General features: G+C 38.0%; 1 protein-coding gene across 2 annotated transcripts in view; it reads left to right on the top strand.

The window, feature by feature from the left end:
• nab1b (NGFI-A binding protein 1b (EGR1 binding protein 1)) overlaps nt 1–9,893 on the top strand; it is a 38,786-nt gene extending 28,893 nt beyond the window's left edge. For both annotated transcript variants that reach the window (XM_072578979.1, XM_072578980.1), the window contains exons 6-8: nt 2,926–3,091; nt 5,353–5,505; nt 7,796–9,893. In XM_072578979.1, coding sequence (XP_072435080.1) covers nt 2,926–3,091; nt 5,353–5,505; nt 7,796–7,902 — 426 coding nt within the window. In that variant the 3' untranslated portion in view covers nt 7,903–9,893. The remainder of the gene's footprint in view (nt 1–2,925; nt 3,092–5,352; nt 5,506–7,795) is intronic.
• The last annotated feature ends 2,832 nt before the right edge of the window (nt 9,894–12,725 follow it).

The following is a 12,725-nucleotide window of genomic DNA, read 5'->3' as shown; positions in this document are numbered from 1 at the left end:
GGAGTAAAAGTGTCAATCATCCAGATTCTTAACTGCAGGTACTTGAAATCTCCTAACCTTGTGTAAATAAACATTGTGCAGTTGATAGCAGAGATCAGAGACAGAGCAGTCATTTAAGCTTTGTTTTTGCTGGGGATCAGATGTTTCAACAGATCAGTGGATTTCTGGGCTCTCAGCAATGATGCTAGTCTGAGAGCTCAAATTCAACCCAAATTTTCAAGTTGGAGAAGCAGTTGAAGTGGAGACACAATCTGGCTGTTGAAGTAATTGGACAGATCTTTCAAAGAGCTGGAACAGACACAATGGCTTAATGGTCTTGTGCTGTGTTTGTGTACTTGGTGACTCTCCTAGTGCAATGGTCAGCTTGTTTTAGAGAGGAAAGCAAAGTGAGAATGAGATATGCCCTGTCCTGTGTAACAAAACATCTGGACTTGACTTAGTGTCTCTTATCACCTATCATTTGAATTTGGTCACACAGAAGACTGGGTAGCTGAACTCGTATAATTATTTCATTGAAGGCATTGGGGCTCAACCTCACAGAATTGCCCTTCTATCTGGGCTGGATTTTGTGTTCCCTGGACAGGCATGTTTTTAGCAGAGTAGCATTTAAAATAAGATGTAGGTGCATAGGTTATCATGTTCTCACCCACACCAAGCTGACCCCCAAATACGAAGAGTGGTTGGATACTGAAATCAGCAGCCTGCGCACCATATTTAAAGAAATCATTATTGGTGAATTGAGCTTGTTAAAATCTAAAGTGATCCAATGTTACTCTATCCATGCCACTGTTGGTGTTGGCAGCATTTTTATATTAAAGTTTATATGAAGGAAGAAAGGAGGGTGGTGTCTTTTGCACAGTGAAGTGCCAAGCCTCCTCCATGCCTTCCTCAATGCTTGGCCTTTAAAACCTACTCCATCATCCCCCATGACTTAACTGGGTCCATTGAGCCACCATCTTGGGACTGGTTGCTGGCCCTGGTAGTACCCACCAAACAAAATCCGGTCTTGCCAAGGTAGTTGAGACTCCCAGTTAATCAGATTGGCCTGCAGCTGAAGAGTGTGGTACTTACTCCAATTTTAGTGAAAGTCCCACTGTATATCATCTTAGCCCACCCATGGCATGTCATGGCTGTACCGCAGGTTCCTTCTCTGTCTGTCAACCGGTTCTTGACTTTCCTTCTGTGGTGCAGAGACGGGGCAACTTGAACAGCCTGTTAAATTCTGCTCAGAGTTAATCTTTCAAACCGTTGAGATTAGACTTATTGTAGAGGCATCGGCCTTAATCTCAAGTCTGTTTTTCTCTTATAGTTGCCTCCTGATCTGTCGAGTGTGTCCATATTTTGTTTTGGTTACAAATGCATCCACTTGGTCTTAATTTTCAAACTGTAAATCAGCATTTGATGGAGTCACCAAAAAATTGTTTTTCCAAAGCTTTTAATATTACACTCATTGGACAATTTATCCAAATACAATTTAAGGGGAAAACCGTCATTTATACTGTATGCAAGAAGAGTGTTGATTGGTTGGCATGTGAACTCTGATTGAGGCATTGCACTGGAGAATGCACCAGGGTTAAGTGCAGGCTTTGTTCAAATTTTAAACCAGGCAGGTTAACTCAAGTCAAGGTATTGCGCTCAGAAATGAGCCAGCGAATAGTTGTCGTCTATTTTGTTGAGTTCAACTAAGTGCAGTGCATGCATACATTCTTTCCATCTGCACTTGGTATATAAAAACTGGAACCTTAACACCTACCTGAGGTCCTGTTCTAAGGGTTGGATATTGCGTGCCCCAACTTTATGTGTTCTTGGTGGGGCCATGTATTATAGGCAGTTAAGCATCCCACCACCTTCCTACGCATCCCTGTGCTTGCCCTCATCATAGAGAGTGAACAGGCACTGAAATTGGCTGCCTGAAACTATATGCAACTAAATAATTTAAGGAGCAATTGAACTTGTTTAAAGTTCATTTGACCCAGTGCCCAGCTCATAAAAAAAGTTGATTGCAAGCAGGAATGGGATTCTTTTTTTTCAGAAATGTGTTTAAAATGGCAGGAACGGGAAAGGTACTAATTCGAAGGGTGACCTTTCCCCATTGGAAATGCCATGAGAAGACAGTATCCTCTTCCATGTACTTTAAAAATGCCTACCTTGCTACTCTTCCTAACTTCCTAATCCTTGGCCACAGACCGCTGACTTATTTCACTGCAGGACCCATCAGGCTTCTTGCATGGGCTGCCTACAATTATGGCAGTGCCCAATAGAACATTGGTGTGCTGGAATTGTTGGAGCTGCTAGCCAACAATTCTAGAGGCTGCTACTTCCTCTTAGATGCAGAAGTTGCACTCTGCACTACTTTAGCCTGTACACAGTACACAATGGCTGTTGGGAAATGCTTCCCCTCCAACTCTCAGCCCGGCTCGTCACCAATTTTTGTTCTGAAGGACAATTTATTTGCCAAAAATATGCTGGCAATTTTCTGCTCCAAGAATAGACTGTACTGACGGAACAAGTCCTAATACCACCTGCACAATTATTTTGTCTCAAGTAGAATACATTGTACCTAGTAAGAAGGATAAGCAATTAATGAGCTCAGTATTTGATCATGTTATTGTGAAATATGTAAGTTGAAAATTTTTTGTATTGGAAACCTGTTTGGCATGGAAGAGTTGGACTGAAGGGTCGGTTTCTGTGCTGTATAACTTTGACTCTATGCATTCTTTGGGAATGAGAAATGTCCCAGTGCCAGGAGTAGATATAAAAAATTTTTCAAAATGCAGTTTGAACGAATGTGGCAATCAGTTGAGACCATCCATTGTGATGTGGATTAGTTTTTCTGTTCACAGATTTTTTCTTAAAAGGAAATGCTGTTTAGAAAGCAAAGGAAATATATTAAAACATCACTAAACTTTCTTTCATTTCTTTTAGGTCCAACTTGAATCAATAGCTGCTAAGTACATAATGCTTGTACGTGAGCAAACAGGACGGGACATGTTTCAAGTGTCTGAGAGACATCCATCTACCACAGCTTGTAGGTTGTATTCTGAAGAGCAGAATTCAAAAAGCCCTCCTGCAGATACCATGGATGGACAAGGTACACAATCTAATTGGTTAACTGACCACCACATAAGTCTTCTGCATAAAACTAAACTGCACACCATATGCTTTTGATGAAATAGGAAAATAACATTTTCCAGCATTAAATCAAAACCAAATGTATTGTGATTTTTCTCAATAATACACATTTTATTAAATGAATAACTAATTTTAACACTAGTTCTTTTATTTGCTTGTGGATGTAGCAGCAAACTTCGGAGTGAACCTGATACTTGCCCAACTCTAATCTCTGATTTATGGTGTAAATGTGACTCATTTTTCCCTTAGCACCACCCATAATTTTGGGGTACTGAGTAATGAATGGATAAATTCACTGCAGCTGTACTCCTATAATTTGCAAAAACAAATATAGAGGAGGAAGGTGTATTCATGTCCATGTTATCTAATATGGAAACATTTTCTGAAGCTTTATCCTACATACGCAGAGTCCTGTGGTCTTCACTTTATTATCAGGTTTAGTGTGAAAACAATGTTAGGTGAAAAGGTAAAGCCACCAAAGCTCTTCTGAATTATAGATCTGCTCTCTCATTAGAGAGAGATGACTGGTAGTGATTTAACCTCAAGATCACCATGCCTCAAGTGAGGGGAGAGGTTGAGAACATACACATTAACTGAAATAGAATAATTCCTCATTTCAGGAAAAAAATGACTTTTTGTTTTGGTCAACCTTTAACATCGTTGTCTCCTACCAAATTACTTGTGGTTAACTGACTTGTGCAGTTCCCACAGTACAGGTTTCCTCTTCACATTCATACACCTGAGAGCTGAATATTCATCTGCATATGTTGCATGGCTGGTTTGTTATTCCACAATCAGATTTGCCTTGAACATCATACAACTACCATATCCACCCTCTTCTTTTTCATTGCTCTACAATTCCTTGACAATAAACTGCCTTCTCTGACTTTATAATTTTTCCATTTCCCATTTCTGTTTGAAGCGCTTTACAGTGTTATTCTAAAGGTGTTGTACACATGAAATAAAACTGTATATATGGGTAATTTTGAAGTTTCCTCCTTACGCATACTTTGCGAAAGACCTTTGCCATTTCACTTGTAAGTACTGCATTTGTCTTCTATGTCTCCACCTTAAAATAAGTTACAATTGCATTGCAGCTGGAGACTCTGAAGTGTGACCTGCATCTTACTGCTGTGTTGCACAGCTTGTTCCTTGTTGCACTGTGCTGGCCCCTACGATTTTATACCTCTCGTGTCATCAGAATAAATGGTTACAGGCATAGCATTTAGCATTTTAGGAGGCACACCTAAAATTGGACAAGTTTGCATTTCAGACCTTCCTACTGTGAGTATATGTGTGGTAATTAATGGTTGAAGAACTGAGTTAGCCAACTGAGCTCCTAGGCTATTTTGGTATCAATACATGTGAGGAACAAATTACCATAAGTTCATGTAGAAACTTTAAATAAAAACAGGGCCTTGTAATTTCAAAATAAATATCCAAATTACCTTAGCTTTCTATCTCACCCTACTGTTGCTACTATTTCAATTGGCAAGAAAGCAATAGCCATTGTGGCTGGGTGAGTTGACTGCTTAGCTGAGGCAGCAGTTTGTAATGAGAACTGGGAACTGAGAGATATGATATTGCAAATGCAAAATATAATGAAAAATATCTTAATTGTCTAATAAAGCATATAGTTTGCACAATGTAGAGAATGAAAATCATGGGAATAATCTAACAAGTGCAGGTTACATCAGCTAAAATATTATAATAAAACTAGAAAATGCTGGAAATACGTCTGTCAGCATTGTTTCATGTTGGTTGTTATTCTTCAGAACTGTTCTAATGTTAACACTGGGCACATGAGTAGGTCATTCAGGCCCTTGACCTGCTTCATTGTTCAGGTAGATCACAGTTGAGTTGCACTTCAACTTTATTGACCCATCTTTGCATTTTTGTTTCTTTGTAACTCCATCTGACAAATTAGCTCACTCTCGGTCTTGAAAACTTCAATTACCCGTGGTTATCTGGGGGAAAACTTGCACATTTTTGCTACTTTTGTTGACAACGTGATTCCTGATTCTATTCCCAAACAGTCTAACTCTAATTTTATAATTATGTCCTGTTATCTTTGATTACCTATCAAACGAAATAGGATAGGTATTTGATATGTAGCAGTAATAGTAATTCATTTTTGTTATATTGTTTTCAATAATAAGGTCAACATCAGAATAAGGTCAGCTAATTTATGACTCAACATTGTTATTTTTTTATCTTCAGCTGAAAAACCACTGAACCTCAGGATTGCTGACCAGCAAAGTCGGCAAATAATGCAGCAAATGGTATCCAGAGAAGATCTACAGCTTGCTAAGCAAGTGTCAAATGAATTAAGCAGACTTTATTCTAGCAATCCAAGAGAGTCTCACTCTTCAGGTAATGTAAATAAGCTGATATGATGCCAGTTAATTAATTGATATTTAATCGATGTAAAATAAGAAATGGGAGCAGGGGTGGACCATATGCTGTTAAACCTGCACCACCATTCTGTATGATTATGGTTGATCTTTGGCTTCAATTCCACTTTCACACCTACTCTCCATTCCATGATTTCCCGAAAGGCCAAAGAAAACTGCTGATCTCGGCCTTAATAGAGAAAGGAAAACCAAAACTGTGGTGAACATGGACTTTCAGAAGGCTTTTCATATAGAGTAACACAGGAATTTAATGAAGGAAATTGGAGCAGAAGGATTGGGGTAATCTGCTGGTATGCTTTGAAAATTGGTTAGCAGACTGAAAGAGTACAGAGTAGCAAGTAAACAGATCATTCTCAGGATGTCAGGCTCTTACTAGTGTGGTACTGGATTGGCCCTGGGGCCACAGCTGTTTATAATCTATGTAATTAATTTATATATGGGAATCAAATGTAATATTGCCAGTTTGCTGCTATTAAATTGGGTGGGAATGTAAGTTGTAAGGAAAATTCAAGGGGACTTGGTGAGGCTAAGTAAACCTACAGGAACATTTTGGATGGAATATTATGTGAGAAACTGAAATTATCCGTTTTGGTGGGGGGAAAAGAAAGAGTATTTCTTAAATGGTGAGAAGTTAGGAAATGTTCATGTTCAAAGGGTCCAGAGAATCCTTGTTCATGAGTTACTTAAAGCTGGAATGCTGTTGTCGAAAGCAAATAGAAAAATAAATGGTATGTTCAGCTTTAGCACAAGGGGATTTGAGTACGGGAGTAAAGATGTTATGTTGCAATTATATAGAGCCATAATGTACGTGGAGTATTGTGTATCGTTTTGGTCTCTGTGCAAAAGAATATTTATCACAGGAGGAAGGCAATGTAGATTCAGCAGACTAACCCTACGATGGTGGGACTCCTATGATCAGAAATTAAGGGAACTGGGCCCATAGTTTGCACATTGTCCCCGTGTCTGCGTGGGTTTCCTCTGGGTACTCCGGTTTCCTCCCACAATCCAAAAGATGTGCACGTCAGGTGAATTGGCTATGCTAACTTGTCTGTAGTGTTAGGTGCATTAGGCAGGGGTAAATATAGGGTAGGGATGAGTTACTCTTCGGAGGGTCGGTGTGGACTTGTTGGGCCGAAGGGCCTGTTTCCATACTGTAGGTAATCTAATCTAATCAAATATTGCTATGGGTCTGCAGTCACACAAATCTGACTGGGTAGGGATGATAGATTTCCTTCCTAAAGGATATTAGTGAACCAGATAGGATTTTACAGCAATGGATTTTTTTTTAAAAAAGCTATTGATTAGTTTTAAATTTCATCTGCTGCTGTGGTGGGATTTGAACCCATGACACCAGTCTAGTCTGTGTTTCAGGATTACCAATCTGTGCCATTGCCACTATTTCACCATCTTAATCTGACTGAGATGATTTTTTTTTCTAATGACAGCTAAAATGACATTCCATGTCTTCTATGTCCCAGAGTCAAAAGCACAATTAAAGTATTTCCAAAATGATTTGGAGTGAGCATTTTATCATATTACCTCTTTTTGGTATCAGTCAGGGATAGGTCAATTCCTCAGCTGTTTGCTTATGGTAGGAATGTGCTCTTAACACTATTGGTATGTATTAACCTCAGCTCTCCCATTCACACCAGCAAATTTGTGAATGAAACTTTGAATCAACTTTATATGCTGTATTTGCCCAATAGTCTAAACAGTCCAGTGCAAATCATACTTTCAGTAATATTAAAGGAGCAATATATATTGATGAAGGGGGACAAGTGATGTATCTTCCAGCAGATGAGATTACTGGACTATCCTAAAAATAATTTTGATGCATAGAAAACAGTAATAAACAAAGAACGTGCAGTAATTCTGTCAAAACTGAATCAATTTTGATATTATCAATACCAAAGCCATCTAATGCAAATTTAAATTAAGTGCATGTTACATAATTGAGACACTGCTGTTCATTGTATTAGCATTCTAAAAATAATGGCATAAACAGTTTATGTTAATATAACATTTTATGTACATTCTATAAACTTGTGGTGTGAGGGGGGAGAAAAGGGAGTTTTTAAATGTGGTTAGACCACAAACATTTAAATGTCAACTTATGAGTAAAAGCTACAACCAGTCTACACAGATAATGGCAGTGGAAGCAGACATTATTTCTTGTATGAAATGCATATTATAATTGATGCTTATCTATCTCCAGACTGATAAAAAAAAATCTTTTTTTTGTATAACAGAAAACATAGGCACCTTGAAGGAGTTTTGTCAGACAGTCCTAAATCACACAGAAAGGAAGAATGAAGCATTCAAATCTATCAAAATAGAGCCTGAAGATGTCAGATAGCCTTCTCCAGATTTGTCTGTTTCTCAAAATGGCATCAGCAAGCACCCTAACAAGAGCCTTAATGACCAATGTTGCCTCGTCTCTGTTCCATTATTGTGGTTTCTGTTTTGTCAAAGTTACTGTGTACAATGGTTTGATAGTTCAGCAGAAAACTGAATAATTTCCAACCTGGTAGTTCATTGTTGACTAAATGTTCAATAAATACTATAAAGCAGCTGGTCTTAGCAGTGAAAAAAACAGCTTAATGAATAATCTATTTAATGTTATTTAATGATTGGGAATAAAGAAAACGATACCCAGTCTTGAAAATTCTTAATAGGCATCAGCTTAAGATGATGTATTGCTTTTCTCTATAAGCTAGTCTAGCGTATAGTTTAATAAACCCTGATTGATAGTTATATACTTTTATTCAGATCTAAAATGGGATGCAGTACACATAATATCAAAAACTTTACATGTTTGTTTATCACTAATAAGGGATGTGGGGTGGAATTGGATAAAGGAACTGAGGTTTGATGAACTAATCTTGTTGAGGTAATCCAATATGGGCCACAAAAAAGTACAACTGTTGAGTCTCAGTATAATGAAAGGGGGAAGAATGAATGTATGAAAGGTTGCTCCAAATGCTGCCAAATATTTCAGGTACGGTTGCTAAAGCTGTCCACACACATCTGAAGTGGTGATCAGATTTTGAGAATTGTATCTATGCACTTACTTAAATAGAATAAATGTCAAGAAGTTGCATTTCTATTTAGTTGGTTGGCAGACTAGAAATCAGGAAATTCTCACATTCCTAATTAAACTGGGGATAGGTCATAACTTGTAACATTTCTAATTAAAATGCAGAATTGCTTATTAGTTACTTCTGTTCATATACATTGTCCATTTGAGGTTTTTACTTAGATTTACTTGTATTACTGCATAGTTTATACTAATATTCTTTTCCCAAAATATTGCTGCATCTCATTCTTTTCTTCAAATGTGATGGGGTACTGATTTTAAATAGTTGACACAGACTTTAGTCAGAAGAGTTGTCTTTGCAACGTTTCTATTGGAAACAGCAGTGATAATGCTGAGATTCAAATCTGCATTAAAGATTTGTAAATTCTATTTCTTTTTGCTTTGTTTTCTGCTTATACTATGTTCAGTGTGCCTTCTGTCTGAAATCATGTTGCATTTTGGTTGTGGAGAATTTAATTGATTAAAGTCCAGATATTTTAATCTGGTCATGCAGGCAGCCAAAGCCCTGTAGTATTTTTACTACAGACAGACCATAACTCATTATAAATACAGCATTAAAGAGGAGACCCCAGATTAAAATGCAATAATTACACAAATAATGCTGATTATTACAGAAGATTCCAATAGCTGATTGTACATTCCTGTTCAAGATGTGTAATTTGACTTTGTTAGCTGCATATTACATTTTAGTCAAAGTCGAGTATCATTTTTATATTACCTGTAGTTAACTGAAGAATAGCTGTAGAGTATTACTCTGTTGTAGTAGCAGATTAGCTCTTAAAGGGAATTGCTCTCAATTCCCTACGGTACAATTCAACTAATTTGAAAACTGTGTTGTACTTTGTTGCCATGAAATGTTCTCTTGAACTTCGACCTGTAATGTACTGATGTTGCTATAATACTGTCTTTAGTATGTCTTGACCGTTAGCCAAAAGTATGTTAGAACATAGATTAAACTGTGCCTCCCTCAACCCTTTTGATCTGTAAAATGTTAGAAACTGTAAAGTGGTGATCAACGGTACACATACTCTAATAATGTAACCAATAATATGTTAGTATTAATGTTTCAGTTTGGAATTCAGTTTAAAGAACATTACAAGGGTCAGAGGATGTCTGGGAGAATAGATTGTTCTAGTGGTCTGTACTGTTTGAAATTGCTACTTAAATGGTAAAGGGCCAGTGTTAAATATTCTGAGTGGTCTGAAAATACAGTATAGGTTGTTTGAATAAACACTAATGTATTTAATTTGTTATATAAACATTAAAATATATTTTTGGAGTTCTAATTTGGTGTTCCATGGCTTATTGTGCTTCAGGAGTCTTTTGGTTCTTTAGTAATTTTGGGATATCTTATCTGACATCTGTCAATACTTTATGTTTGTAATGATTCAGATGAGATTTCTTTGATGGAAAAGTGTAAACATACAATTTTATGGTCCTTTATCAATTCCGAAAAGAACAATAGCAAAGTTCGACTGTAAAGTAACACAAAGCTCGTTCCACTTAGTGCCAGCAATCCATTTTATCCTGATGTTCAAATGGCCCCACAATGGGATGAACTTAAGTTTTGTCGGCTAAGTCTGAGCAACATTGAGTCTTTTTTTGGAGAAATTTCCACTGTAAGATCTAGCAAGTTTCTTCGTCATGTGTTTCCAAACTTGTCTTCCCAATAAGCATCCCTTACGTCTAATTCTGGCTCTAACTTCCAATGTCCTATTCCCAGGGATAACTCAATACTCAGCCGTTTTCCCAGAATTCACCAGCAACTTTTGTACTCATGGCAACTTTAAAAGCGTATGAGCACCCAAACAAATACTGTCGGTCCAAAGCTGTCTTGCACAGTTTCTGATATTTGCTGCAGCATGGCAGATAAAAGAAAATTAGTGCCTGTTTGTGGGCAGGGACCTGAAGGTTCAGCAGGCAAGGGTTGTGCAGAGACTGAACATTCACTACTTCCAGGACAAGCAGTGGAGGCTACAACACCAAACCATGCCAACCTAGTCCAAGGTTGCCACCCAGGTCAGTGCAGTCTCCGATCTCTGAAGGAACTGTTACAATACAGGGATAGCCAGCCAGAACAAATCAGACTTGTTAACAGCGGATCCAAAACCATGAAATTAAAACATTTAATTGCCCTCAACATTGCACAATTGTTCTAACCAGACTTTATTAAGAGATATCAGACACCGATTTTAAATACAAATGTCATATAAGATGCACATTCATATAGTACTTACATCACATACAGGCATCACTCACAACTTCCATTTAAAGTTACAGAGATGTACAACATGGAAACAAACCCTTTGGTCCAACTTGTCCATGATGACCAATTATCTTAAATTAATTTAGTCCTATTTGCCAGCACTTGGCAAATATTCCTCTAAACCCTTCCTATTTATATACCCATCCAGATGCCTTTTAAATGTTGTATTTGTACCAGCTTCCACCATTTCCTAGACATTTGAGAACAGCAGATTAGTATTAATTATTCCTGAACTTTGAATCCTGTTGTGCTACTGTAAATGTAACTAATGATTAGATTTGATTAGATTCCCTACAGTGTGGAAACAGGCCCTCCAGCCCAACAAGTCCACACTGACCCTCCGAAGAGTAACCCACCCAGAACCATTCCTCTCTGACTAATGCACCTAACACTATGGGCAATTTAGAATGGCCAATTCACCTGACCTGTACATCTTTGGACTTGCTGAGATTAATCTGCTCAAATTCAATAATACTGAAATAGATGATCTATTTAATGTATAGAAGATACTTGATCTCAAAAGAAGGGTCACAGGTCTTGAAATGTTAACTCTTGTTTTCTCTCCAGGGATGCTGCAAGACCTGCTGAGTTTCTCAAGCAATTTGTTTTTGTTTGATAAACTATCTACTTTTAGACCAGTGGGATCTCTTCAGGGGTAGAAATTACCTATATAAGAGGAACAGGTTCCACCTGAATTGGAAGGCGACCAGCATCCTTGCAGGAAGATTTGCTAGTGCTACTCAGGAGACTTTAAACTAGTAAATGGCAGGGTGGGACCCATAAAGATAGTGCTGAAACAGGTATGTCTGAGGCTGGTACAGTTGAGAAGAGGACCCAGTCAAATAATCAAGGCAGGTAAGACCTTGGCAAAGAATGAGGTAAGACTGATTAACTGCATTCACTTCAATGCAAGAGGCCTGACAGATAAAGCAGATGAACTTAGTGCATGGAATGGATGAACTCCAGGCTCCTGGAGTGAGGAGTCCGCTTGTTTGCACTGCTACTCCACTGCCATCTTGGAAGTGATGGTTTGGAAGAGGGATGTCTTTAAAAATGAAATAATGAGTGTTAGGAGAAGATACATTCCTGTTAGCGTGAAAGGCAAGGCTGGTAGATGTAGGGAATAAAAACCAGGAGCAGGAGTCTGGCCCTTCGAGCCCACTCCACTCTTCAATGATTACTATTCAAAAAATTATCTATCTTTGCTTTAAAAACATTCAATGAGGAAACCTCAACTACTGCACTGGGCAGGTAATTCCTCAGATTTACAACACTTTGAGTGAAGAAGTTCCTCCACAATTCAGTCCTAAATCTGCTACCCCTAATTTTGAGGATATACCCTCTTGTTCTAGTTTCACCTGCCAGTGGAAACATCCTCACTGTTTCTTTCTTATCTGTTCCCTTCATAATTTTATATGTTTCTATACAATCCCCCCCCCCCCCCCCCATTCTTCTAAATTCCAATGAATATAATTCCAATCTACTCAATCTCTCCTCATAAACCAACCCTCTCAACTCTGAAATCAACCTAGTGGAGCTCCTTTCTTCAGTAAGGAGACCAAAACTACACGCAGTGCTCCAGGTTTAGCCTTTTATCAGCACTCTATTCATCTGCAACTTAACCTCCCTACTTTAAAATTTAATCCCTCTAGCAATGAAGGACAAAATTCTATTTGTCTTCTTAATTACCTGTTGCACCTGCAAACCAACCTTCTTTCATTCACTCAGAAGGACACCCAGGTCTATCTGCACAGCAGCATGTTGCAATTCTTTTACCTTTCAAATAATAGACCTTGTTACTATTATTCCTACTAAA

The sequence above is a fragment of the Chiloscyllium punctatum genome, chromosome 10 (assembly GCF_047496795.1).
Source record: "Chiloscyllium punctatum isolate Juve2018m chromosome 10, sChiPun1.3, whole genome shotgun sequence".
Lineage (NCBI taxonomy): Eukaryota > Metazoa > Chordata > Chondrichthyes > Orectolobiformes > Hemiscylliidae > Chiloscyllium > Chiloscyllium punctatum.
Note: the sequence above shows the minus strand (reverse complement) of the source record. Positions and strands in the feature narration are given on the sequence as shown.